The sequence below is a fragment of the Simochromis diagramma genome, unplaced genomic scaffold (assembly GCF_900408965.1).
Source record: "Simochromis diagramma unplaced genomic scaffold, fSimDia1.1 OVJJ01000205.1, whole genome shotgun sequence".
Classification (NCBI taxonomy): domain Eukaryota; kingdom Metazoa; phylum Chordata; class Actinopteri; order Cichliformes; family Cichlidae; genus Simochromis; species Simochromis diagramma.
Window position 1 is genome coordinate 16,339,524 of NW_024386782.1, and position 25,948 is coordinate 16,365,471.

Sequence of the window (25,948 nt, forward strand, 5' to 3'; positions counted from 1 at the left end):
GAAATAAGCACTACCCACGTTCAGCAGACTGCACACAAGCACTTGTTTCTCAGAGGCTTTATTGTCTATTTTCATGTGATGTTTTAAAGCAATACTCTCCATAATTTCTCTCATCTAGCACAACACCAACAAAAAAGGAGTTTAACAAGGTCATTGCATGACCAAGACGTGTGCAGAGCTGTCAAAAACTGAACTAGGCATTGACTGCTTGACTGAGATCATTTTAACTGAGTGAGAGCAGAGGAGCAATCTAACATATGAACACATTTACCTGCACTCCCCTTTCTGCTCAAGGAGTTTTGGCTCTCACAGATTTGATCACATATGTACATTCAGACCACAAACACCCAAAATTTTAAAAAAAAAGAAAAAGAAAGAGAAGTGTAAAGAAAGTCTCTTCCTCAAACTCAGCACTCGCCTCAGTTGTACCCAGAGATGATCACGTTTTCATCAGACTAAAACGCTCACATTTCCTGTTTACCGCTGACAAAAGGCAAGCATCTCCCTCTGAGCTCATGTTGCTTAGTACTGTGTTTTAATCATCTCCGCAGCATCACCTTTTATATAAAACTTAGTTTGGTATTTGTCTTTAACTACCTGAAAACATTAGAAAACAATTACAACAAAAACACAAAAATCTCCTTTCTGATGTCCAAAGTAACAATTCCAGCACACTGCATTAGGAGTCCTGGAGGAAGCCCTGGAATGATCGCTCTTCCTCTTCCTCTTAAAATGGGGATCATGTTGGAAGATGGATTGGCAGCTTGGATGAGGGAGTTGGACCAATTAGAAGGGGAAGGCTGACGAATTGATTTGTGGGATTTTCGGTGTCTGTGGCTGTGATCCTGGCTCAGAACCTGAGGTGAGATTTGTGTTTCACCATGTATCTGTTCACCAAGAAAGAAAAGGGAGCGAGGAAAAGAGTTTATTACAGAAAGTTTCGTTAACTACATATTAAAAACAAATAAAAAAGGTGCATCGAGGTGAAATTAAATTACATTAAGAAATTTAATTAAGTGCATAAAAATGAAGTACCTGTCAAGGGTCTCCCAAAAGCGCAGGAAGACGGGCCGGTCCAGATGGCGTCTGTGGCGGCTCAGCTCCAGGACGGTCACATCCCACTTTTGCACATTGGGATCAGTCGTTGCCTCATCGTATTTTAAATGAAAAGCTCGAACTGGAGGGGAAAATGCATTCATGCAACCGTAAGGATGTTTTTCAGTAATATCTCCTCAACCTCTTAGTTTATTCTACACATTCAACCCTCTGAATCCTTTTCCAACCTCATCTCTAAAATCCTGGAAGACACGGTGGCACCACAGCTCTAGTTAACAATAATTTCTACGAGCCATTTCAATGCGATTTCCGCTCTAGACAGACCACTGACATCCCTCCTGACATCACATGGCACTGTTCTCACCATCCTCATCCTCCTTGACCTCAGTGCTGCTTTGATACCACTTCCCACCCTCTTCTGTTAGAATGATGAGCTGTTGCTGGACTCCAGGACACAGCACGAGAATGGTTTACATCCTTTCTGACAGGATATAGTTCAAGGAAAGACTGTACGCTCTCTATTAGCCTCGGTCACACATGGGGTCCCTAAAGGATCAGTACTGGACCCCCTGCTATTTATAAATGATCTCTTTCTTCTCAGAAATATAGTTTCATTTTTACGTTGACAACTCCTTTGCCCGTCCTTTCCTCATTACCTGCTCGCAAGCCGTCATGAAGTTATTTTATTGAATGAAAGGACACCCTATCTGATGTCTCTTTAGATGGACAATACTCTCTTTGTCACCCACATCAAGTCCACCTAACATCTTCAGGCTACAGACAAGTTCTAGTTCATGCCCTTGAACAGCATTCCAATAATCCATGCCTTTGGATTAATGGAATGCTGTTCTCTCTGATCTCCACCCAAAACTTCTTAACTGGCTCCAAATTGTACAGAACTCTGCAGAGAGAATAATCACCCACACTTATCATATTACACCTATTCTCACCCAGCTTCACCGTCTCCCCATTTCCCAGAACATCCAATACAAGATTCTGCTCCTCACTTTCAAAGCTCTCCATGACCTGGCACCCTCATCTCCTCACACCTCTGCCCGTGCTCCATGCTCTCCTCACTGCTCCTCGCTTCAGACTTTAACACTAGAGGCTTTAGCTGTGACTCATCGTTGGAACTCACTGCCTCTAACTCCGTCAACCAAACTATGACACAGCTTAAAAGCACAGCGCAAAACCTACCTGTTAGTATCAGCATATCACCTATAACCATCAACGCCTTATGTTTTACATTTCTGAATCTCAAACTTAAATCTCTCTTTAATATTGATCTACTTGTTAATTTTATTGTTGTCAGGTAACACTGAGTGCTTTGAAAGGTGTCCACAGATAAATATGTCTACAACAGGCACAGAGTTCACAATTTGCTGATTCTTTGAATGAGTGGAAAACCAAACATCACAACTCCAACCATTTTTTACTGCTATCGTTTCAACACAGTGAAACTAAATAGTCTATTTAGACTTCACAATATTACTTACTTTTGGCAAAAATGTCGACAGGAGAGCCGTCGGGCAGCAGCCACGGCCAGCCTTTGAACTGCCAGGCAGGACCCTGCACGAACACAGCCACCACTCGATCCCTGAAGGAAGAAACAGGCTTGTCAAAAAAAAAAAAACCTGGATTAAACATTTCAGGGCTCTAGACTAACTTTTTGCCATGGGCGTACCGGTACTACCGGCACAAAAGTTAGGCGCACACAAATTTTATAATAATTTATATAATATAATGTGTTTTTCTGGATACACTGTGCTTTTTCAGCATTCAAAGATTGATGACACCGTGTCAGAGCACTGGCTATGAATTTCAGAAGGATCAGGCCTTATCAGAGAGGTCCCGCCCCTTACTATCTCTCATTGGTTTAGTCCACAATAGGGGCATAATGTGTGTCTGTTGTTGACCACAGGGAAGGTTGCAGATTTTTTTTTTTTTTTTTGCTAACCGAACATTTGGTCGCACAGGTGCAACCAAATATTTTTTTTTAGTCGCACCACTGAAAAATATGGTCGCATTTGCGACCAAATTGGTCGCACTCTAGAGCCCTGCATTTAAAGAAGGTGCAATAAGCTGTAAACACATTCACTGAACACTGCAGCAGAGGGCAAGGATCTCAGGTATCATTAATATGACAATATGTGTTTTCCTGATGTCGGATTTACAACCAAGGATGCCCGATGCTGAAATTCTTGATCGGCTGTAGGTCAAGTGGAGTGGTTCGGAAAACTGGTGGACTGATCCTCGGCTCCTGGCTCCACATGTCCTTGGGCAGGTTACTGAAAAGTTGCATCCAATGCAGCAACTAGAGTATGATTGTGTGCAGCTTGCAGTAGGAAGCACTGAGTACTCAACTTAAGTAGAAAGGTGCTACACAAGTACCAGTAATGTGCCATATACAGTGGGGCAAAAAAGTATTTAGTCAGCCACCGATTGTGCAAGTTCCCCCACTTAAAATGATGACAGAGGTCAGTAATTTGCACCAGAGGTACACTTCAACTGTGAGAGACAGAATGTGAAAAAAAAATCCATGAATTCACATGGTAGGATTTGTAAAGAATTTATTCGTAAATTAGGGTGGAAAATAAGTATTTGGTCACCTCAAACAAGGAAAATCTCTGGCTCTCACAGACCTGTAACGTCTTCTGTAAGAAGCTTTTCTGTCCCCCACTCGTTACCTGTATGAATGGCACCTGTTTGAACTCATCATCTGTATAAAAGACACCTGTCCACAGCCTCAAACAGTCAGACTCCAAACTCCGCCATGGCCAAGACCAAAGAGCTTTCGAAGGACACCAGGAAAAGTATTGTAGACCTGCACCAGACTGGGAAGAGTGAATCTACAATAGACAAGCAGCTTGGTGTGAAAAAATCAACTGTGGGAGCAATCATCAGAAAATGGAAGACATACAAGACCACTGATAATCTGCCTCGATCTGGGGCTCCACGCAAGATCTCATCCCGTGGGGTCAAAATGATCATGAGAACGGTGAGCAAAGATCCCAGAACCACACGGGGGGACCTGGTGAATGACCTGCAGAGAGCTGGGACCAAAGTAACAAAGGTCACCATCAGTAACACACTACAACGGCAGGGAATCAAATCCCGCAGTGCCAGACGTGTTCCGCTGCTGAAGCCAGTGCATGTCCAGGCCCGTCTGAAGTTTGCCAGAGAGCACATGGATGATACAGCAGAGGATTGGGAGAATGTCATGTGGTCAGATGAAACCAAAGTAGAACTTTTTGGTATAAACTCAACTCGTCGTGTTTGGAGGAAGAAGAATACTGAGTTGCATCCCAAGAACACCATACCTACTGTGAAGCATGGGGGTGGAAACATCATGCTATGGGGCTGTTTTTCTGCCAAGGGGACAGGACGACTGATCCGTGTTAAGGACAGAATGAATGGGGCCATGTATGGTGAGATTTTGAGCCAAAACCTCCTTCCATCAGTGAGAACTTTGAAGATGAAACGAGGCTGGGTCTTCCAACATGACAATGATCCAAAACACACCGCCCGGGCAACAAAGGAGTGGCTCCGTAAGAAGCATTTGAAAGTCCTGGAGTGGCCTAGCCAGTCTCCAGACCTCAACCCCATAGAAAATCTGTGGCGGGAGTTGAAAGTCCGTGTTGCTCGGCGACAGCCCCAAAACATCACTGCTCTCGAGAAGATCTGCATGGAGGAATGGGCCAAAATACCAGCTACTGTGTGTGCAAACCTGGTAAAGACCTATAGTAAACGTTTGACCTCTGTTATTGCCAACAAAGGTTATGTTACAAAGTATTGAGTTGTATTTTTGTTATTGACCAAATACTTATTTTCCACCCTGATTTACGAATAAATTCTTTACAAATCCTACCATGTGGATTCATGGATTTTTTTTTCACATTCTGTCTCTCACAGTTGAAGTGTACCTCTGGTGCAAATTACTGACCTCTGTCATCATTTTAGGTGGGGGAACTTGCACAATCGGTGGCTGACTAAATACTTTTTTGCCCCACTGTATGCCAATACCAGTGGGTGTTATACATGGGCTTAAGACTTGCTCCAGCGGAAGTGAGGAAGAGGAAACACACACCTCCCCCCCCCTCCCCCTTGTGGTTTCATCTTGTGGTTTCAACACAGGCTGCATGCATAATAATGAGTCATATTTGCTAAACACTCAAATATCCCCGTTAACAGCTGAGTCATCTGATGAATGGTCATTTAATGATAAAGGTACAGAGGGGAGTACAGGCTTGTTGTTTCCATAGTGTTCCTGTATGGTGTAAAATGCTAATATAACTGAGAAAATACATATACTGACCAATCCTGGGGAGCCAGTTTGAGCGGCTGATCGATGACGCGGTACGGCACGGTGACACTCAGTGTTGTGCCACCAGGCTGGATCTGGTCTTTGCGCCTCTGTAGCAGAACCTCATTGTCCCGCGGGATGCCCTGCTTCTTCTTCTCTTCTGATGTGATAAACCTGGTACAGGCCAGAGTCTGGAAGTCATTTCACTGCTGCTCCTTAGGGTACAATTTTTACCTTTCTTGCCAGCACTGCCCATTTTGCAGAGGTGCCAACATTAAATCCAGTCATTAAACCTCCAAACAGTTGTTGCTCTATGGCAACGACCACAGACAGTCACCGCTGGCACGCCAAGCTCTTTTTCAATCTCTGCCCTAAACTTAGTGTTGAGCAACTTGAAAAAAAAAAAAAATCCACTACTGCGTGTCTGAAGAACATCAACCACCAAATAACATCAATGCATGGAAGACAGTGCAGTTGATTCATTACGTGAACACTTTAGAGAAAGAAGAAGGGCACTAATGATTTGTACTTACTTCAGATCCTGCAGGAGATCCTTAGCATTGAGCATTGTGATGAGGGAGGTGGTGGCAGCAGGGATGATGATGATTGGTGTTCGGGATCCTGTGGAGAAAGCCACATTAAAAATGGTTTAAAACTACAGCTCAGTTGGTCAGTACTACTAAAAAACAGTGATTAACTCTGATCAAATGTGATGTACCTTTCTTCTGGTTTGGTGGAGGTCTGGCTTGTGAAACTAGAGAGAAAACAGTTAAAAGAATATATTTTTAAATAAATACAAACACGAATGTGGATATTGAGTCCAAAGACAAGAACAACAATCCTCAGTAAAACTGCTTCCTATGCGTCAAGTATTTGTTAAGTCACTTCCTTGACAAGAAATTTTCTTCATAAGCTCTAACAATAGTAAGACTTACAATATCCAACGACTGAACGAACATCACTAAACCTGAACACAGAAAGGGTTTGTTTTTTATTTGAATTTATCCTTAAAAACTGTTTGGAAAAGGGGAGGTACTTCCACATGATAGTTGGAAGAATCTGGTGTCTATCAGTATACCTAATGCTAACTTTAACCAATGAAATAAATGAACCCTTTAGGTCCAAAAGGGGAAAAAGAAAAAAGAAAAGAAAACGGAAACCCGACTTTGCCTCTTAAAGCTTGCATACACGGAGTGTGTCAAATGATAAAAAAAAGAAAAAGTGTTAGACTAAAAATACATGTAGCCGATTCTCCAAGTTCCCCATTTCATCAAACTGTGGTTCAGTTTCATGATGTTTAAGTTGGGACCTTGTTTAAAATCTAAGTAAGAACAGAATTTGCCATCAACCCATATTTCAATTACATCAAGTATTGAATCCTACATCAGACGGCACATGATCTGGTCTGCACTGGTGTTGAAAGAGGAGAGGATGCATTCGGTTTTTAATTTACATTTTATTGTGTCCCAACATTTTTGGAATTGGGGTTGTGGATTTGCAAGAACTCTGCAATGTGTTAAAGTAATAAATATCTACCAACCGGCTGAAGCAGCTGGAGATAAAACTGAAAGCAACACAAATGCATAAATCCCATGTGAAATATCACCATGGAGTGAGCAACTGGAGAACCGTTAGATAGTTTATAAAAGTAGTGGCAAAGACCACTAAATATATTTAAACGTTTAGTCTTTTGCTAATTGGAGTCTAATTAAATAAAGCAGAAAAGACAGTTTTTGTCAGACTTGCAGTCACACTCAAAGACAAAGTTTTAGCTTAAAACCTCTGCTGCAGGTCAAATGGGTCAAACTGGTTCTACTTTTTATTTCTTCCACACATACAATGGGAAGTTGCTAAGAGAACATCTTAGGTCAGCGTTTGTAGAAGAGTCAAACAAACATTTGATTCTTCTCTACAGACAAAAGGTTATTTTAGCGATGCAGCTTCATTCAGAAATCATGTGAATATTCTTTTCTTTTTTTATTAGTACAGTCATGTGTCTAAATGCCACGCCTGGAAACAGTCGACGTTGTGAATAAAACAAATACCGTTGTTATTACACAACGCTCTGATACAGTCCCTTTAGAAACTGCTGGTAAGAGACCAGAGTGACTGATATATGAAAAGAGCTGATCAACACATACTAACAGGCAGGGAGCACTGAAAACTGAAAACAGTCATGATGTGACTACGTCAGGATTTGGGAGGAGGACAAAAGAAAATGACAGAATCAATTTAACCCTTGAGAAATGAATGAAAAAGGAACTAGCCCAGGCTCAGCTGGAGCATGTACAGACTATAGGGTGTTTTTAGCGGTTTTCCCTTGCTATATGAAAAATAAGGCACAGAAAAGAATATTGTAGTAGTACAGAGTGCAAGTCTGTCTTTGTTAAAAACATCACTCCAGTACAAACTCTCAAACAGAAACAGTCCTTACACTCTATGGCACGATGGGCAAAAACTAAAACAAACGTTTTTACTCTGTATTCATTCTTTATGCATGATTAAACATGAACATTTAGAATTCAACACTAACCTGGACGAGGTACAGGCTGCAGCGCAGGGGTCTGGGCCTTTCGAGCAGATGCTCCTTCCTAGAAAACAAACAACACCTCAAGATTAAAAATACAAGGTTATATACAGTCACATCATACAGTGTCTTCAGAAACTTCTGATGTTAACAAGAAATATAAAAATTGTGCAGCTTCTAGTGTTGTGCCCAACAGGCCACTTGAAATAAATTGTTCAAGGTGTTTCATCAGTGAAATAACTGAACAGTGTTGAATATTTAGGCTTAGATAGCCACCTAGCAGGAGCAGCTGCTCTTGAAGCAGCTGGTAGTCATCCTTATCGTGATCCGTTATTTGTTTTCTAAAGTTTTCAGCATTTTAACACAACTACAATCAACCAACAGTCAAATATTAGTGGGCATCAAGTATCAAATATACTCCAACTCCTCTGATCTGCAAGGTAACGTCTAACTGAAGCTCCACAACAAAGTGTGTCATTTACAGATAAATTGCATGTCTGGAGCTCATCTGCTTGAACTGAATGTGGGTTAATGTTAACTAGAAGGCCCCATCTGAGTGCGAGTGCAAGTTTCTTAAACCTCTCAAATGCTAATTACACTGCTGTAGTTTTTCTTAGCACTAGTATTTGTTTGTTCACAAGTTACCCTTGTGAAAGAGAGCTAAACTTGTCAGGGCTAACCTACAAAACAAGACAGATAGCTGCTTTACTGACCTCACAAGGGAAATGTGGGTGTTAGAACAGAAACATAAAAAGTAAAAATAGTAGAGACCGCAATAAACAAAGAAATACATGATAAAAGCCTTATGCAGGAATTTATAGAGTTATAGCAGTGATTAAAAACAAAAAAGTAAAAATGTAGTTAAAAACAGTAATAGTAAGACTGACATTGCCTGAGAGAAAAGTGAAAATTGCATTAATTAATATGTACATTACATAAAAAAGCAAATTAAAAAAAAAAACAGCTGAATGAAGGTTTAATACAAAGTACATTTGGGATTTTATGCCTGACAGGTGTGTTCACCTGTCACAGCATGAAGAGTTTTAAACACAGCTTTATAGAGAACAGTGGGAATGATTTCCTCAAGGGTTCTTTGTGGCAGTGAGGTTGAATCAGTCTGAGGGAGAAGGAGCTCTGCTGCTTCAGAAATGTGGAGCGGAGCAGGTGTGAGGGGTGATAACTGTACATTAAAGCATAGCTTACAATAAATCGAGCTATTCTGTAATTCAATCTGCACCACCACTGTACTAAGCTATGGCAAAGGCCTATATGTTTAGATGAAACCAGAAAAAAGAAACATAAAAGTCCAACATGCAAAAGTTAGTGGAGTCAAACTTTCTCACAGGATGAGAAAACTGTGATTATGTTGTAAAATTCAGAAATGGGATTTCTACAGCTGGAACAGTCATAAAAACATAACGGTCTCTTACAATTTTAGTTCACGCTTCAGCAACAGTACTTATGCCGGCATTTTCAGTCATCTCTGTGCCTTTGTGCTGCTAAGAATCACAGTTGTGGTTTGTCACCTGAAAAGTCACCGTTTTTTTATTTTTCTGTCATTACCAGACACAAATAAAATATATGTATTGTAACATGGGCAAAGATGCTAAATATTAGATTTAGTGAGCTTAGTGTAAAGATAATTTTAATTAACTATATGCAAGACGTTTGTGTGAGATGACAGCTGGGGGTGACAGACTGCTGGGGTTTGGGTGGTAACGTCCACTGTTTTTCAGTCAACAACATGTAACCTGATGTTTGCCACTTTTAAATCAGTGACCCTCTAAGATTTGTGGAAGTGTGTACACAATGACCTCTCTTCCCTTTTCTCACAGCATGCCAATTGAGATAATGGTTTATTCCTCATTCTGCAGAGTGGGTGTGAATACAAATAGGTCAGTAGCCCAACCCCCTCCCCTTTAACAGAGCAGGCAGCAACAGCAGCAAAGACGGCGTGACGTGGTGAGAGAGCGTAATGCCACCGAGCCTAGAGCTGCCTTTCAGAGCAAGCTCACAACTCACAGCTCTTCCTTCCGTTCATCTTCCTCCTCCCCCGTTGCTTTCATCCCTCTAGCTAGAAGGAGCAGTGCGTGAGAGGCAGCTGAATAGGGAGGGGGGATAAGCATAAAAACCGAAATCTGAACGATCTGAGAAGCACAGTGGACAGCGGGCATGTGAATCAAAGAGGAAGAACAAGAGGAAACGAGGATAAGGACAGAAAGGGGGAGCAAAGCTGAACGGAGACATGTAGGCTTATTTATCATTCAGATGTGATCTCTGCGTGCCTGCTTTGATATACACAACATGACAGCGGGGACAGTAAAAGGACCCAGGGCTGCAGCTTACTGTCAACTACCGTCTCTCCTCTCTCTTCGGCCATGAGCAAAAGAAGCAGCACACCACGGCTAAAATCAAGCCTCTAGGGACAATGCGCCAAGGCAGATTGAGAGACTGCAACACCGGAGCGCTCAAACATGCTCTGGCCAGGCATGCACGCATGAACTAGCAGCACATTTGTGCACGCATGAGGCAAAAAGCTAGGATTACCTGGAAAAATTTATTTCCCTGGACTGACTACAGAAACCTTACCAGCCAAAGAAGAGGACAATTTGACATATGCTGCAGGAAAAAAAAAAAAAAAAGTGAGGACATGGGGCTGTGTGCATTTATGATCTGGCCAAAAGCACCGCAGGAACAGAGACCGAGAGGCCAGTCGGAATGTGTGAAGACTGTAATTTATCCAGCAGCGATGAATACCACAGAGACAAGTTTTTAGACTAAAAAAGGTGAGTTTATGTTGTGAAGAATTGAAAATACAGACGAACATCGACATAAAAACAATCATAACAGATGACTGATATAAAAATCACTCCTCTGGGTGTGGTTTAACTTACAGGATGTAAAGGGTGTGTCTTTCTAAAGGGAGAAAAACTTATTTCTACTGAAGCATGCAACAGTGGAGAGAATTTAAACTCTCTCAAAGTCCTCTCTGTTATGTTAGGCTCCTTTGTTTTGTAATTTTCTTTAAAAAAAAAAAAGAAAAAAAGAAAACTCATCTGGATTCTGTATAACAGGCAAAAACTACACCGTCTGTTGACATTCTACAATTAGCCACAACTAGCATTCTAGCATTATTACATGAAAACTAAAACAAAACGAGTGTGGTAGAGGAAGACGTCAAAGCAGGTAATTTGTAGATTTTAATGTCGATATAAAAGCCAACAAACTATATTTAGACTATAGAAATGTACCGTCATTACATTAATATGATATCAAATATGTTTAAAAACAACAGGATGGGCCAATCAAGTTGTGTATTTCTCCAAATCAAGAAATGAAAACGTGCTCACCAGATTGCTGCAAAGTTTTCTTAACTTGGCTGGTATTTACAAGCTTATTTACTGTAAACTGCAGCCTTATCAGAATGAAAACTGTGAGTATAATTTCGTTTTTCACAATGAAAATGTATACTCTTCTTTCCACTGTCTCCTAGGCCATCACTGGGTATCAACAAAGTGTTTTATATTACTCATCAACAGGAGCTGAAACCCTGCTGACAACTGGATTGAAGCGTAACAACTTTCAAGACTAGAAGTGTCGAAACCATGCAGTGGAAACGACGCCACTGCTGTAAACACACAGCTAAACTTCTGTATCTGCTCTCTCTGCTGGGTGTGCTGTTCTTTCTAGTCCACCAGGTGTGGCTGCCGAGGCTCACTGGTATGCCATGGTGGAGAGGGCATCCTCTGGTGTATGGAGGTGGAGCAGCTCACACCACCAAAGCCAAATGGAACACAAGTACCCGCCATTCACAGTGGAGGTTCGTCATCATTCCTCAACAGACTTTCAAGGCTGACGCCAACATCAGCTCCCGTGAAAATCAGGGAGTTTACCCAACTCAACCAGACCCAAATTTTCAGAACGTTCTGGCAGCAAACACAAGCCAAAGAGACGACGCAGACCTCAGCGCCGTGATAACCCACGGACCGTACCCTTACATCATTAACGAGCCTGATAAATGTGCAGACAACACAGCTGCGCCATTTCTGGTGTTGCTGATTGCCACTGAAGCTCGGCAGGTGGAGGCGAGGAATGCTATACGGCAGACGTGGGGGAACGAGAGTGTTGCTCCAGCTCTGGGATTTATCCGGCTCTTTCTGCTGGGGAAAAAAGATGGAGAACTGGGACTTCTACAACAAAGGATGCTAGAAGCAGAGAGCCGGAGGCATCATGATATCATTCAGCAGGACTTCCTGGATTCTTACAAAAACCTCACCATAAAGACACTGATGGGACTAAACTGGGTTGCAATGCACTGTCCGCACACCAGCTACGTCATGAAGACAGACAGCGACATGTTCGTCAACACAGAGTACCTCATTTTTAAGCTGCTCAGGCCTGAACTGGAGCCCAGGAGGAACTACTTCACAGGAAACAACATGAGAGGCTACGCACCCAACCGAAATAAAAACAGCAAGTGGTACATGCCCCCGGAGCTGTACCCAGGTGACAAGTATCCCACCTTTTGCTCTGGGACTGGTTACGTCTTTTCTGGGGATCTCGCAAGGAAAATCTATCAAGTGTCTTTACGTATCCGCCATCTGCATCTGGAGGACGTGTTTGTGGGAATATGTCTGGCCAGCCTCGGAATCGAACCCACGCCACCACCAAACGAGTTCTTATTCAACCACTGGCGAGTATCTTACTCCAGCTGCAAGTACAGCCATCTGATAACATCACATGGGTTTCATCCCAATGAGCTCCTGAAATACTGGCATCACCTTCAGAGCAACAAGCGAAACGCCTGCATCAACGCATTTAAAGAGAGAGCAGGCAGGACACACTTACACAGAGTGACTGGAGAGAAATCAGCTGAGTGAAAGGACACTGTTACACTCACATGCTCACTGTTAAAAATGAAATAAATAAATAAATAAAAACAAAATAAAATAAAAAGAGATTTATATCTCAGCACATCCTCTTTTTTGAACTTCATATCAAGGGACTTTACTTATAATCCAAACCCACTTTATCCACAACACAAAATGTGCATAAATGTTGGAAATGTAAAAATCAAATCAAGTGCTCTAGCCAACTTTGTACAACAGAGATAAAAACTGTTTCTACGTCTGAGCCAAACTACTGGAGTTTTATTTTATGAAAGAACACGCTGTGCTTCACTGTACAGAAATAAAGTACTTTTTTGTAATAATCAGAGCTACTGTATGACTTTTAGATTTCTGAAGCAGACAGTGCAAGTAAACATCTCCACATATCAAACTGTCCAAGAAGTTATTTTGAAAAATGGCTGTTACAGGTGACGTGTAAGGATGCGACATCATTACCTACACAGAGGACATGTATCCAGTTATCTGTACTTTGTGCTGAATTTCTTTGAAACAGTAAAATCTATTTAGAAAGAACAGCAGGCATCTGTTTTTCAAATGCTGTTACATACATAAGCACATTTTAAATGTGTTATTTAACTACTTGACGACTTTATGACTCAACTTTCTGTGGAAAACCGTGCTTGTATACATGTGTTACAGGTTGAGGTTTTGGTTAGTAGTTATTGTGCAAAAAGTTCTTTCTTACCGTCACTGACTTCAGGGTCATGCCGTGATACGTGCCCATAGTATCGATCTTGAAGCCCTCCGTTTCTAGGACAACAACATGCTATGAGTTGGAGCTCACTGGCTGAACAAAGAGGTTTTTTTCTTTATAAGTATAATGAAATCTAATACCTGCATATTATGCAACGTGTTCGCCGCTTCTAAGCCCAGATGTCCCAGTTTTACACTGGGACTTGAAAGCAGCTTACATTTGTGAATCTATGTGAAGCTAGCAGCGTTAAATTTGCCTTAAAATCTCAAGTGGGCATGTGACGTGGTCTGTGAGTATCAGGTGACTGGTGCTTACGCATTTATGGTTTTGTGAAGGACATGAGAGATGATTATTTTTAGATGTGTGCGCGCACAGAAATGTTTTTGAAAGAGAACATTATCTGATTCGTGAAGCTAAACTTAATAAAGTGTGCATAAATGATCATAAATGATCAGTATTTATTCAAGTTTGGATGAACGCATTTGTAAAATTGTTTCACGTGTGGTCAGATTGCTTGATATTTGTGTGTGTGTGGATTAAAGCACGTGCGTCTGAGTTCTCAAAAGTTACACACATATCATTGTACGCGTTTGTGAATCTTTAGTTTATGCTTGTGAATCATATCGCATGCATTTGTGGCAAATTTCTCTCCATACTCTGACCACATTTGTTTACTGATGCTGGGTTTAAATGTGGAAACTGTGGATCAGTGAACTTATATTAACTCAAACAAACAAGCACTCTTTTGCAAAAGGATTGATACTAAAATGATCAGTAAAGCATTTCTAAAACGCACCTTCTTTTCCCTTGAATCGCTCCTGATCGTATCTGTTATAGGCAGCTGGGACAGGTTGCTTGTTCCTTAGGGACGGGTCCTGGAAAAGATACGAAACAATAAATGCCTGTATATACAAACACACCGCTCTTCAGTTTAAACTATAGTGGATTTGCAACTAACTCAAACACCTACAGACTATTTTTGCACACATAACTTTGGACAAATTCATTATAAGATGAATATATGTCAGTTTTAACTTTGATTTATTTATGAGATGCAAACGTAACAGGACTAACAGCTAATCAAATTAAAGGTGTGTGCTTATTCAACCAACAAATCATCAACTGGTTCTTAATAGTCCTTATTACTCCTGTATTTTCAAATTGTAAAGAAATTAATTTACAAAAAAAGTGTGATTAAGATCTAAACCATGTGCAAATAAACACTTAATAAAAAAGATTAAGGCCCAATAAAAAATAAAAATAACGTAACGTAATTTGTAGGAAGTGGATATTTGTCAGTTTACCGCTTGAGTTGTGTTCTGTGCTGGTCTCTGCTCCGGAGCTCGCCCTTCTTCTCGAGCTTTCACGGACTGAAGGATGGCAAAAATGTTTTTGGAAAAGTTCTGAAAAAGGAACAAAAATAGGTTGAGCAGGAGTCGTTTCCTTTTAAAAACAAAAACAAGACTTCCCTCACAGAAGAGATTCAATTAAAACACATTTAAAACGTACAAGTTATTAATTACTGTGTGCTGTTAAGTTAACAGTCTGTCTACATCTTTAGTTTGGTTTAGAAACGCTGAGCGTCATGTGTGCGTATAATGCCCACCTCAGTACGGAATTTCCCAGGTTAAGTTTGAACTGTGAGCCAAGAAAATTGAAGTCTTTGCATGTAAACAACAAAAAGAACATTCAAATAGGAGCTCAAATTTCACAAGTTATGGTCCATTCGCTGTTGCATATAAACAACGCAGCAGGTTCATTAAATATGTACAATAATTAAAATCAATATTTTGCATGATTCTGCAATTTCTCTCCTAACAAGCGATCCATCCACAGAACAGATGTTCAGGTGGAATTCCAAGTTTTGCCCTCAGTGTCTACAAAGTGAGACAGCTGCCTTACTTTGAACATTTCATTAAAGAAAAAAAAATTCAACGGCACAACTGGTGTGAAGGATTAGTTTAATTTAACTGTGAACTCTAAATTCTTGTTCATGAATATTTGGTTTTTGTTTAGATTTTTATCATTTAATACTCTGGATATCATAAGAAAAATATTAAACATGTGGAATCTGAACAGGCATTCATACTTAACTGAATACTGTGCACTGTTACCTCCCTATCTATCTCTCTCTCTCCAGTTAGACATAATGAGACACATTAAATAAATTAGTTTATCGAGGGACTGACAAAACAAATCTATTTAGCTTTAAAAGGGTTAAACTAAGATAAGATCAGATATCTGACAACCTTAAAACAAACAAAACAAAGATGGCTGGACTTTAAATAAGATGGTTTCGTTTTTGATAAGCCAAATTTAAACTGATAGGTGAGCACATCTTTTCAACAATCTGTAGTTATCAGTTAATTCCTAACATTTAAATTCAGCTTCTGCTGCCATCTAGTGGTTCACACTGGTCCATGTACTGGTACACATTTATGGTGCTTTCATGGCTGGGCCATTTGAATGTTTTCTCAACCCAATGCACTGTCTCTTAGGGTTCAGGAGGCTAATGTATAATTTAGACTTCTGTGGGAAATCTATGTCATAACTCACAAGGTAACTAGAAACCCCTTTTTATGTTCCAGGCCATTCAGTTATTTCTGCGTCGACCCAGGTTTTAGACAGACTTCTAGGGAGGTGCACGTCAGGTGATGGCGTAGGGTTAAAAGGGGTTTCTGGTTACATGATATGATACATCTGGCATTATAGTGTCAAGTCAATTACAATTCATTTATACAGCGCTAGTTGACAACACACTTGTCTTAAGGCTCTTGCTTCTGAAGGAAAGTTTCAAAGTTTCATCAGAAAACAGTCTGGCATAAAGTGTACACTAACCTTTCCAGTGCTCTGGAGAATGGTTGTCCTAGTCCTCCAGACCCGCTCTCTGCTAACAATATCCCTGGTGACATCCACTTCTGCATCCACAAAGCTTCTCTGCTTCAGTGTTATGTCATCATCGAGATCTGTTTTGATAGTTGAACGCTTCTTTGCCATAATCTTTGCTTTAATGGCTGCAATTTTTTCCACAGACATGGCCTCAGACAGTGATCTGGAAGACAGGGACAAACGTTTTGATAAGCTGAACTATCTGTTAGGAGGAACTGGTAATCAGAATAAGGAAAAGCTCATAACCAGATCATACCTGATCTGTTCAATCTGCACGATGCCTTCTTTATGGCCCTCCAGACGGGCAGCCAGACGCTCCTTGTCCAGACGCACACGTTCCTCATCCTTGAGATTGAAAGCCGTTTTCAAATTATTAGCAAATTGCAGGATAAAAAATGACATCATATCAAAAACCTTTAACTGCCCACACTGCTGAAATTTGTAAAATTTAAAATACTCAGACTCTGTCACCTGCATGCATGACACAGTTACCCATTTTATATTCAGTTACACTAAACACTGAAGAATATTTAATGAGCTGCGTTTCCCACTATTTAGTTTACTAAGTTAATTCATTTAAATATTTTCCTAATGGAATTATTTTAAAAAATGAATTATTATCATCATCATCATCATGATTAGTAGTGGTAGTATTTTCAGGTGTTGGGAGTGGTCCACATTTATTACAGTAAGAATATGTAAACAAATTCAATGTTAAGCATGTCAGAATAGGAAAACTGTGATTTCTGTGTCCTGTGTGATACCACACAGAAAACAACATGAGCCACATGTGACAGCTGAAGTAGCATAATTTACCTCAACTCTTGGTTTTTTGGCTTCAGAGGATGCCTCATCAGCTGCTCTTTTAACTAAAAAAACAAAACAAAAAAAACAAACAACAATAGCAAAGAAAGAAAAACAAACAAAAAACATTGTATCACTATGCAAAACAAATTCCTTCATCCCACCTTCCTTTATTTCACTTATGCAAAATTGTTTTTGTAAAAATAGGACAGTGTATGTTGCATCACTGGTATCAGCTCTAGCAGTTATAAGTAGTAATTATTCCTGAAATTTACATTTCAGGATTAAGTTATGAAACTAAACTCCACATCATGTTGTAAAAATGCTGTAACTTTACCTTGTGTCCGGCTTTGCAGACCTATTTCTATGGGCGCACTTCTGTCGATGCTCGTTGACGTGGCTGCAAATGGACAAAAACAACATTTGAAGCAAATTTTCAGGGAACCAAAACCTGGAAGAAATCATTACAATTTTGGAAAATGCCAAAGGCTGTACTAGATGCCACAAAACACCCCCATCCTCAGCGCCCAAGCGCTACTTACAGCTCTCGCCATTAAGATATGACAGCAAGCCCTTTCGATCAGGTCGTCTGACAACAGGGATGTTCTCTGTCTATAAACAACACACAATCATAAAAGTCAACACTCTTTAAAGTTTACAAGATGCTGCATGTATGACAAAATGTGGGCTGGAATCAGGGGATGTCTCAAACAACACGTTGGTAAGCAATGAAGGATTGATACTGACAGATTCTGGGCTGTTTCATATGAACGCCAGAGCACTTACTGCAGCTCTTCGCACATAGGATGGATGCGGCAGGTGCACATTGTTGAGCAAGAACAAGATAGAGTCCAAGGTATAGTACTCTTTGGGCTGCCCCTCTTTACCAGTACTAAAGATCAAAACAAGCACAAAACATTTTTGAAAAAGCATGCAAGTGTCCAGTTTTACAACTAACAAACTTTAAGTGAATTACTACGTGAAGCACACTTAAAGTGGTTTGATGTGAACCGCATTAAAGCTTGAATATAAAGCCAAAGTTACTTTATCAACCACTGTCAACAATTCTCCTGCTAGCTAAAGCACTGCTAGTTGCAACCTTAATTTCTGCGTCACATGCACAAAGTTTGGTTTTTGCACGGTGAAGAAAGACGTTTATAGTCATGACTGTAGGGACTAAAAGAGAAAAACAAACACACAGGTGTTTCAACTCGACTCTCTGAATCTCTGTCTCCGTGAAACAACTCGCTCGCTAGCTAGCGTCCATGATTAATTAGCATTACACAACACTACAAGTTTGGCTGAACCCCTCGCGAGGTAAGTTTAAAAGACATACATTGGCTTTCATGGAAGCTAGTAAAATTGGCTCTATAGTCTATGGAAGAGACCTCCCTGATGCACTAACAACAATTAAAAGGGTGCTTTAACTTTTGAGGAAAGTGGCTGGGTTAGCATTTCGTAGCTAGCGAGCCTTCCGTCGTTACTAGCAGCACAAGGCACAGATGAGCATCAGCTGCAGGCCTACTGAAGCACTTTGTAGATGTTATTAGCACTGACATACCCCCAGATTATGTAGTTGGTCTTGACATTCTTCGGCCAGGAGAACTCCCCAAATATAACTTCATCTCCTTTAGCAACAATCTCCTTTTTCTGGATGTTATACTGACGAAGAACACTCAACACATCCGCCATCTTCAGTTGTATGTGTGTAGTGTGTTTGCAAGGTCCCCAGTTATCAACATCGTGCGGCCTCTCTAGATGCCTGATCTGAATGACGCTTTAACTGCAAACTTTACTTTGATCACAGTGATGTATCAGTTCAACAACTCAGGCAGTTATTGGTAAAATGAAAGCGCATTTCCAGAGCAGCAAGTTGTTTATTAGGAAGGGCTTCACATCGCCGCTACAGTAGGTACATGTTAAGCAGGACAGATACAACAGAATGGTTGTAAAACACTTGAGAACTACCAAATCTCATGTCCATCTCCTAAAACGCTGTGTCAACAGTCATGTTATAAATATTTTATATGTTGGATGTTGCTTTAAAATTAAAAATGAAAACATCAGCATGTTGGGACAAACATCCTTCACAGTTAAATGGTCAGTTTATTGTTCTTTTGTTTATGAAGACAAAATGACACTGTGATAAGTAAAGCTTATTACAGTACTTTCTTACAGTAAAATGTAAATTCTGATGCAGAGAATTCAGACTGAAACACAAACTTTTCACACAAAAAAAAAAAAATCCCCCAAACATTGGCATTAGTGCGTTGTTAAAACTGAATCCAAATTTACTTTATAAAAAGTGTCACCACATTTCTTTTAAAGTATAATCTCACGCGAAGAAAACTGAAAACTCAGCTTTAAAACAATAAACTGGGCTTAGGGTCAAACAAATGTTAGAACAACTAAAATTTGTGGCTAAGCTAAAGCAAAGACTGTGTAAAAGGAATCCAAGATGTTAATACTTGAAAAAAACTTTTCTGATCTAAGAAATCTGTGAAATTAACAGAATAAAAAGCAACTCCAAGTTTTACCATTGACTTTGTGTGCTTTGTTTCAGGTTTCTCTTTCATTGATGTTAAGTAGCTCTACATCAAACTTGCTAACTCATACCATAGATGCATGTTGAAGACTACAGGTAATCCCCCCGAAGTAAACCTACATCTGCAAACACCCTACAACTGTGACTCATGCATTGTTCCCCTTAACCTGCCAACCTCTTGCTACAAATGTTGAATTGGCCTTCATATGCTACACTCATTACATTTCTCAAGAAAAGTCCCAGAAATCTTATCAGATCAGATCTTGGGCCAAATTACGAATGACACTAAAACTCCAAGGTTGAAGCCAGAGGTGGTCAGCAAACCCCGGTCTTCTGTGTCTGAGATGGCAATTCCAATGTAAGTCAGGCCACACATCACCAGCTTTGCACATTGCCTTCTTTATGGTCCTCTAGACGGGCAGCCGGACACACACATTCCTCATCCTTGAGGTGAAAGCAGTTTTCACATTATTAGCAAATTACAGGATAAAATGTGATATAATATCAAACATCTTTAACTGCCCAAACTGCAGAAAATTCTAAAAGTTAAGATATTCAGACTTTGTCAATTTCAGTGTCCTGACTGGGGGGTGGGGGATGTTTGAAGCATCACATTTCTAATGATACCACACAGAGAACAATATCCGCCACATGTGACATCTGAAGTAAGATAATTTACCTCAACTCTTGTTTTTTTTGGCTTCAGAAGATGCCTCATCAGCTTCTCTTCTGACTAAAAAAACAAAACAAAAACAATAACATACAAAAAAGAAACAAAAACAAACAATTTCACAGCACAAAACAAATGCCTTCATACCACCTTCCTTTACTTCACTTATTCAATATTAAACTCCACATCATGTTGTAAAAATGCTGCAACTTTACCTTGTGTCCGGCTTTGCAGACCTATTTCTATGGGCGCACTTCTGTCGATGCTCGTTGACGTGGCTGCAAATGGACAAAAACAACATTTGCAAATTTTCAGCGAACCAAAACCTGGAATGACAACACCTGTACTAGATGCCACAGAAAGCCCCCTCCTCAGCGCCCAAGCGCTACTTACAGCTCTCGCCATTAAGATATGTACGCAAGTCCTTTCGATCAGGTCGTCTGACAGCACGGATGTTCTCTGTCTATAAACAACACACAATCATAAAAGTCAAAACGCTTTGAAGTTAACAAGATGCTGCATGTATGACAAAATGTGGGCTGGAATCAGTATTGTCCTCAAACAACACGTTGGTAAGCAATGAAGGATTGATACTGACAGATTCTGGGCTGTTTCATATGAACTCCAGAGCACTTACTGCAGCTCTTTGCACATAGGATGGATGCGGCAGGTGCACATTGTTGAGAAAGAACAAGATAGAGTCCAGGGTATAGTACTCTTTGGGCTGCCCCTCTTTATCAGAACTAAAGATCAAAAGAAGCACAAAACATTTTTGAAAAAGCATGCAGGCGTCCAGTTTTACAACTAACAAACTTTAAGTGAATTACTGCGTGATGCACACTTAAGGTGGTTTGATGTGAACCGCATTAAAGCTTGAATATAAAGCCAAAGTCACTTTATCAACCACGGTCAACAATTCTTCTGCTAGCACAAAGTTTGCTTTTTGGACGGTGAAGAAAGATGTTTATAGTCATGACTGTAGGGACTAAAAGAGAAAAACCAAAAAGACACAGGTGTTTCAACTCGACTCTCTGGATTTCTGACCAGAGGTGGATCTAGAGAAATTTTCTTAGTGTGGCAAAATCAAAGCCTTTTTTAAAAAACATATGCACGTGTTACATACGATTAAAATGATTCAAATGTAGTAAGTATACAAGTTTCAAATAAATATAGTCTATCACTTAATTATTTTCTGTAGCCCACATAATTAAACATTTCAGTTACATAAATGTATGAATTTAAAGAAAAAAGAAAGAAAAGAAAAAAACGGCACATACTCCACACAGCCATCAATGACATTAATGTTTGGATGTCTGTTAATTTTTAAAATTCAATGGTAAAAAGACTGAGGTGATGGTTTTTGGTAGCCCCACTGAGACCCCCAATGTGTATTTAGATTCCTTGGCCCAGTATGTTAAGCCAACTGTCACAAACCTGGGGGTCAAAGTGAACTGTGATCTCAAGTTTGAAAGTCAGATTAAGGCAGTGGTAAAATCTAGCTTAAATAGAGACTCAGCGTGGCTGCAGTTTGTTTCTATGTCAGCATAAATAAGTCATGTGATTTGGAGGTGCGGCACACAGAGGGTTAGTAACACTCGCCTTCATTCCAATTACAGAGTGTCACAACCAACCATCCGTGCCCATGGTGTTGATTCAAAATGTGTTTTGGTTAGTGCTGTCAATAGAATAAAAACAAAATCCCCAAAACTAATTAATCTCACAATTTTCTTTAATTCATTGCGATTACTCGATCGCGATTACTTGATATGTCCGAGGTAGACTTACCGAGTCCCCGATGCTCCGTCAGTGGTTTGTCACAAGCTGGGTGACGTGTTAGCCAAAGTCCTAGCAGCATCCCCGGCTAACGTATGCTTCGCGTCAATGTGATATTTTAAGCTGCAAGTGCTTCAGTGAAAAGACAATTCCTTCTTGCAAAATGTGATTGGTTCAGCTGCCCGTCACTACTAGCTCTACTGCCCATTTGCGCACGTGCAAAGGTAACTACTTGGACAAACTGCTCAAAATGCGTTGACAGAAACATTTCAGGGATTTTGAGTCATTCTGCACTCCAGATGCATTAAAAGCGTAAAATGTTTTTTATCACGTTAATCGTGATGACGGCTTAATCTATGTTAACGCGTTAACTTTGACAGCACTAGTTCTGGTACAATCATAGGCATCGGTTGCTACTGACAACAAGAAATAAATCTGGTCTGCGCTATGGGCTGAACCAATGTTCCCTCTAACTTTTCATGTGTCTGAGCGAACACACAAACTCCCTGAGCGATCCCTTGGACCACTGTGAGCAACAGCAGACGTGTGCACTGTGGTCACGCCAGCATCGAATCATCCAAGTTACAGCATTTACATTTAGACTACTTTTAATTAACTGCTTTAGCCCACTTACAATGAAAATTTAAAAAAATCTTGTTCATGACCTGTGTAGTAGGTTAACACTATTGGAAGTAAAAATAACTTGAACTCCAATTTTGAAAACAAAACTTTCTTTCTTTTTTCTTCCTTTTTTTATAAAGCTCTGACTTGTATCATGAGTCTGTGGTCTGGGAGACAGTCCTGTAACTCTGTCTGCAAAATACAGTATATAATGACCGATGTTGGGCAATTAATTATATAGTTACTTCTTCAAAAAAGTAACTGAGTTTTGCAAACAAAGTTTTTTGCAGCTGTTTACCTAAAAATACAGCCAAGGTGTTTTTTTAAATAAACATTTCAAACTATTTACAGAACAATCAGCTGTTCTGCATCAAATCTGATGCCACACAAATTATTTGTGCCACTCTCGAAAATAATTTCTGTCCACTATGAGATAAAGGAGAACAACAGCCTGACACCTGCAGGCCTGACAACAGGAGATGTATCACTCCTGTAACACCTGTAACATTCAGCAGTCGCCTCATTGTTCTGACGCACACAAGGAAACTATTGACTACACTACACACTAACTACACAAGATTTGCGCTAAACGTCTCAAATCTCTCACATCTCAAAACACCGCCGTCACTCCTAAAACTTCCCCCTTCCTAAACAACTAAATGCCATGTTGCCATGTCATTTTCTGATTGGTCGACATGGTACATTTTTTGACGAATAGGAAAGGGTGGGTTTTTTTTGGTTTTGTCTTTGCTCACAGGCATAGTGCTTTCAAGCACTTTCCTTGTAAAATGCAGTTTTTACCGTTTCTTCCCGCAGCAAATATAAACAACGATAGTATTCAGGAACAAAACCAAACACTGCATATATATTTTTTAACATAACTCCGGTTTTACGTGGCCTATCAACACAATTTAAAAACTGGTATAAAGTCCACACTTTTTCCGTCAATTGTTCCGTCGGTCCTGCTCACATCTCCAATGGTTGTACATGTTGTCACAATACATTCAGTTTTAGAATTTATATTCAGTGTTAACTGTAGCTAGGGTTAAAGTGTTAAAGCAATCCCATTTTATTAAACAAGACTGTCATATGCAAAACTAGGGTGGCACGTGGGTCCCTTCTAGATCCGCCCTGACTCCATGAAACAACTCTTAGCTAGTTACGTCCGTGATTAATTAGCATTACACAACACTACAAGTTTGACTTCACCTTTCTCGAGGTAAGTTTAAAGGACATACATTAGCTTTCATGAAAGCTAGTAAAATTGGCTCTATAGTCTATGGAAGAGACCTCCCTGTTGCACTAATAATAATTAATAAGGTGCTTTGTGACATACCCCGAGATTATGTAGTTGGTCTTGACATTCTTCGGCCAGGAGAACTCCCCAAATATAACTTCATCTCCTGTAGCAACAATCTCCTTTTTCTGGATGTTATACTGACGAAGAACACTCAACACATCCGCCATCTTCAGTTGTATGTATGCAAGGTTTACAAGGTAAACACAGCCATCAAAGAAGGATTGAAGCATCACATTTCTAATGATACCACACAGAAAAACCACATAAGCCATCTGAAGTAAGATAATTTACCTCAACTCTTGGTTTTTTGGCTTCAGAAAAAGCCTCATCAGCTTCTCTTCTGACTAAAAAAACAAACAACAATAACAAAGAGAAAGGAAACAAAAAAAAAAACATTATTTCACTGTGCGAAACATAAATTCCTTCACTTATTCAATAGAAAATATTTGCAAAAATATGACTATTAGCGACAGGACAGTGTATGTGCCATTATTAATATCAGCACTAGCATTTATAAGTAGTAATTCCACATCATGTTGTAAAAATGCTGTAACTTTACCTTGTGTCCGGCTTTGCAGACCTATTTCTATGGGCGCACTTCTGTCGATGCTCGTTGACGTGGCTGCAAATGGACAAAAACAACATTTGCAAATTTTCAGCGAACCAAAACCTGGAATGACAACACCTGTACTAGATGCCACAGAAAGCCCCCTCCTCAGCGCCCAAGCGCTACTTACAGCTCTCGCCATTAAGATATGTACGCAAGTCCTTTCGATCAGGTCGTCTGACAGCACGGATGTTCTCTGTCTATAAACAACACACAATCATAAAAGTCAAAACGCTTTGAAGTTAACAAGATGCTGCATGTATGACAAAATGTGGGCTGGAATCAGGATTGTCCTCAAACAACACGTTGGTAAGCAATGAAGGATTGATACTGACAGATTCTGGGCTGTTTCATATGAACTCCAGAGCACTTACTGCAGCTCTTCGCACATAGGATGGATGCGGCAGGTGCACATTGTTGAGAAAGAACAAGATAGAGTCCAGGGTATAGTACTCTTTGGGCTGCCCCTCTTTACCAGAACTAAAGATCAAAAGAAGCAAAATACATTAAAAAGCATGCAGGCGTCCAGTTTTACAACTAACAAACTTTAAGTGAATTACTGCGTGATGCACACTTAAGGTGGTTTGATGTGAACCGCATTAAGGCTTCAAGCCAAAGTCACTTTATCAACCACTGTCAACGGTTCTCCTGCTAGCTAAAGCACTGCTCATTGCAACTTCAGTTTCTGCGTCACATGCACAAAGTTTGGTTTTTGCACGGTGAAGAAAGACGTTTATAGTCATGACTGTAGGGACTAAAAGAGAAAACAAACACACAGGTGTTTCAACTCGACTCTTTGGATTTCTGACTCCGTGAAACAACTCTGAGCTACGTCCATGATTAATTAGCATTACACAATACTACAAGTTTGGCTTTACCTCTCTCGAGCTAAGTTTAAACGACATACATTAGCTTTCATGAAAACTAGTAAAATAGTCTATGGGAAAGACCTTCCTGTTGCACTAATAATTAAAGATGTTGTGTTTTATGACATACCCCGAGATTATGTAGTTGGTCTTGACATTCTTGGGCCAGGAGAACTCCCCAAATATAACTTCATCTCCTTTAGCAACAATCTCCTTTTTCTGGATGTTATACTGACGAAGAACACTCAACACATCCGCCATCTTCACTTGTATGTATGTAGAGCAGTGTGTTTGCGAGGCCCCTAGTTATCAACGTCCTCTTATCAGCGGCCTCTCTAGATGCCTGATCTTGACCCGCTTTAACCTCCTAGGACCTGGCGTCC

The 25,948-nt window shown here is 40.2% G+C and overlaps 2 protein-coding genes across 8 annotated transcripts; one reads left to right on the top strand and one right to left on the bottom strand.

Annotated features, from left to right (window-relative positions):
• Window positions 1-42: 42 nt before the first annotated feature.
• Window positions 43-25,896, bottom strand: cdc73 (cell division cycle 73, Paf1/RNA polymerase II complex component, homolog (S. cerevisiae)). 4 transcript variants are annotated; one of them, XM_040022278.1, is made up of 27 exons: window positions 25,696-25,896; window positions 25,074-25,179; window positions 24,830-24,899; window positions 24,652-24,714; window positions 24,384-24,436; window positions 24,129-24,259; window positions 21,036-21,141; window positions 20,792-20,861; window positions 20,614-20,676; window positions 20,408-20,454; window positions 18,745-18,875; window positions 17,970-18,075; window positions 17,726-17,795; window positions 17,521-17,583; window positions 17,196-17,248; window positions 16,636-16,724; window positions 16,329-16,542; window positions 14,795-14,893; window positions 14,287-14,365; window positions 13,482-13,546; window positions 7,893-7,950; window positions 6,078-6,113; window positions 5,893-5,980; window positions 5,372-5,533; window positions 2,553-2,653; window positions 1,036-1,177; window positions 43-887 (listed from the first exon to the last, which is right to left on the bottom strand). In XM_040022278.1, exons 1-27 carry the CDS (start codon window positions 25,824-25,826, stop codon window positions 851-853), a joined length of 2,433 nt encoding a protein of 810 aa, XP_039878212.1. In that variant the 5' UTR covers window positions 25,827-25,896; the 3' UTR covers window positions 43-850. The 4 variants fall into 4 exon arrangements, with proteins under 4 accessions (XP_039878212.1, XP_039878214.1, XP_039878213.1 ...); XM_040022280.1 differs by lacking the exons at window positions 18,745-18,875; window positions 20,408-20,454; window positions 20,614-20,676; window positions 20,792-20,861; window positions 21,036-21,141 and having other exon boundaries at window positions 25,696-25,890; XM_040022279.1 differs by lacking the exons at window positions 20,408-20,454; window positions 20,614-20,676; window positions 20,792-20,861; window positions 21,036-21,141; window positions 24,129-24,259 and having other exon boundaries at window positions 25,696-25,882.
• Window positions 9,865-12,820, top strand: LOC120727790 (beta-1,3-galactosyltransferase 2-like). 4 transcript variants are annotated; one of them, XM_040022288.1, is made up of 2 exons: window positions 9,865-11,319; window positions 11,426-12,820. In XM_040022288.1, the coding sequence occupies exon 2, from the start codon at window positions 11,492-11,494 to the stop codon at window positions 12,764-12,766; it is 1,275 nt and encodes a 424-aa protein (XP_039878222.1). In that variant the 5' UTR covers window positions 9,865-11,319; window positions 11,426-11,491; the 3' UTR covers window positions 12,767-12,820. The 4 variants fall into 4 exon arrangements, with proteins under 4 accessions (XP_039878222.1, XP_039878220.1, XP_039878221.1 ...); XM_040022286.1 differs by having other exon boundaries at window positions 9,865-10,672; window positions 11,182-12,820; XM_040022287.1 differs by having other exon boundaries at window positions 9,865-10,672; window positions 11,380-12,820.
• Window positions 25,897-25,948: the final 52 nt, after the last annotated feature.

Excerpts from the sequence above, each read along its gene's own strand:
- LOC120727790 (XM_040022288.1), top strand. The coding sequence starts at position 11,492 with ATGCAGTGGAAACGACGCCACTGCTGTAAACACACAGCTAAACTTCTG.
- cdc73 (XM_040022278.1), bottom strand. The coding sequence starts at position 25,826 with ATGGCGGATGTGTTGAGTGTTCTTCGTCAGTATAACATCCAGAAAAAG. Across the intron at positions 17,249-17,520 it reads TCTGCAAAGCCGGACACAAG|TTAAAAGAGCAGCTGATGAG; the intron begins GTAAAGTTACAG and ends TTGTTTTTTTAG. Across the intron at positions 16,725-17,195 it reads CCAAAAAACCAAGAGTTGAG|GATGAGGAACGTGTGCGTCT; the intron begins GTAAATTATGCT and ends TTCAATCTCAAG.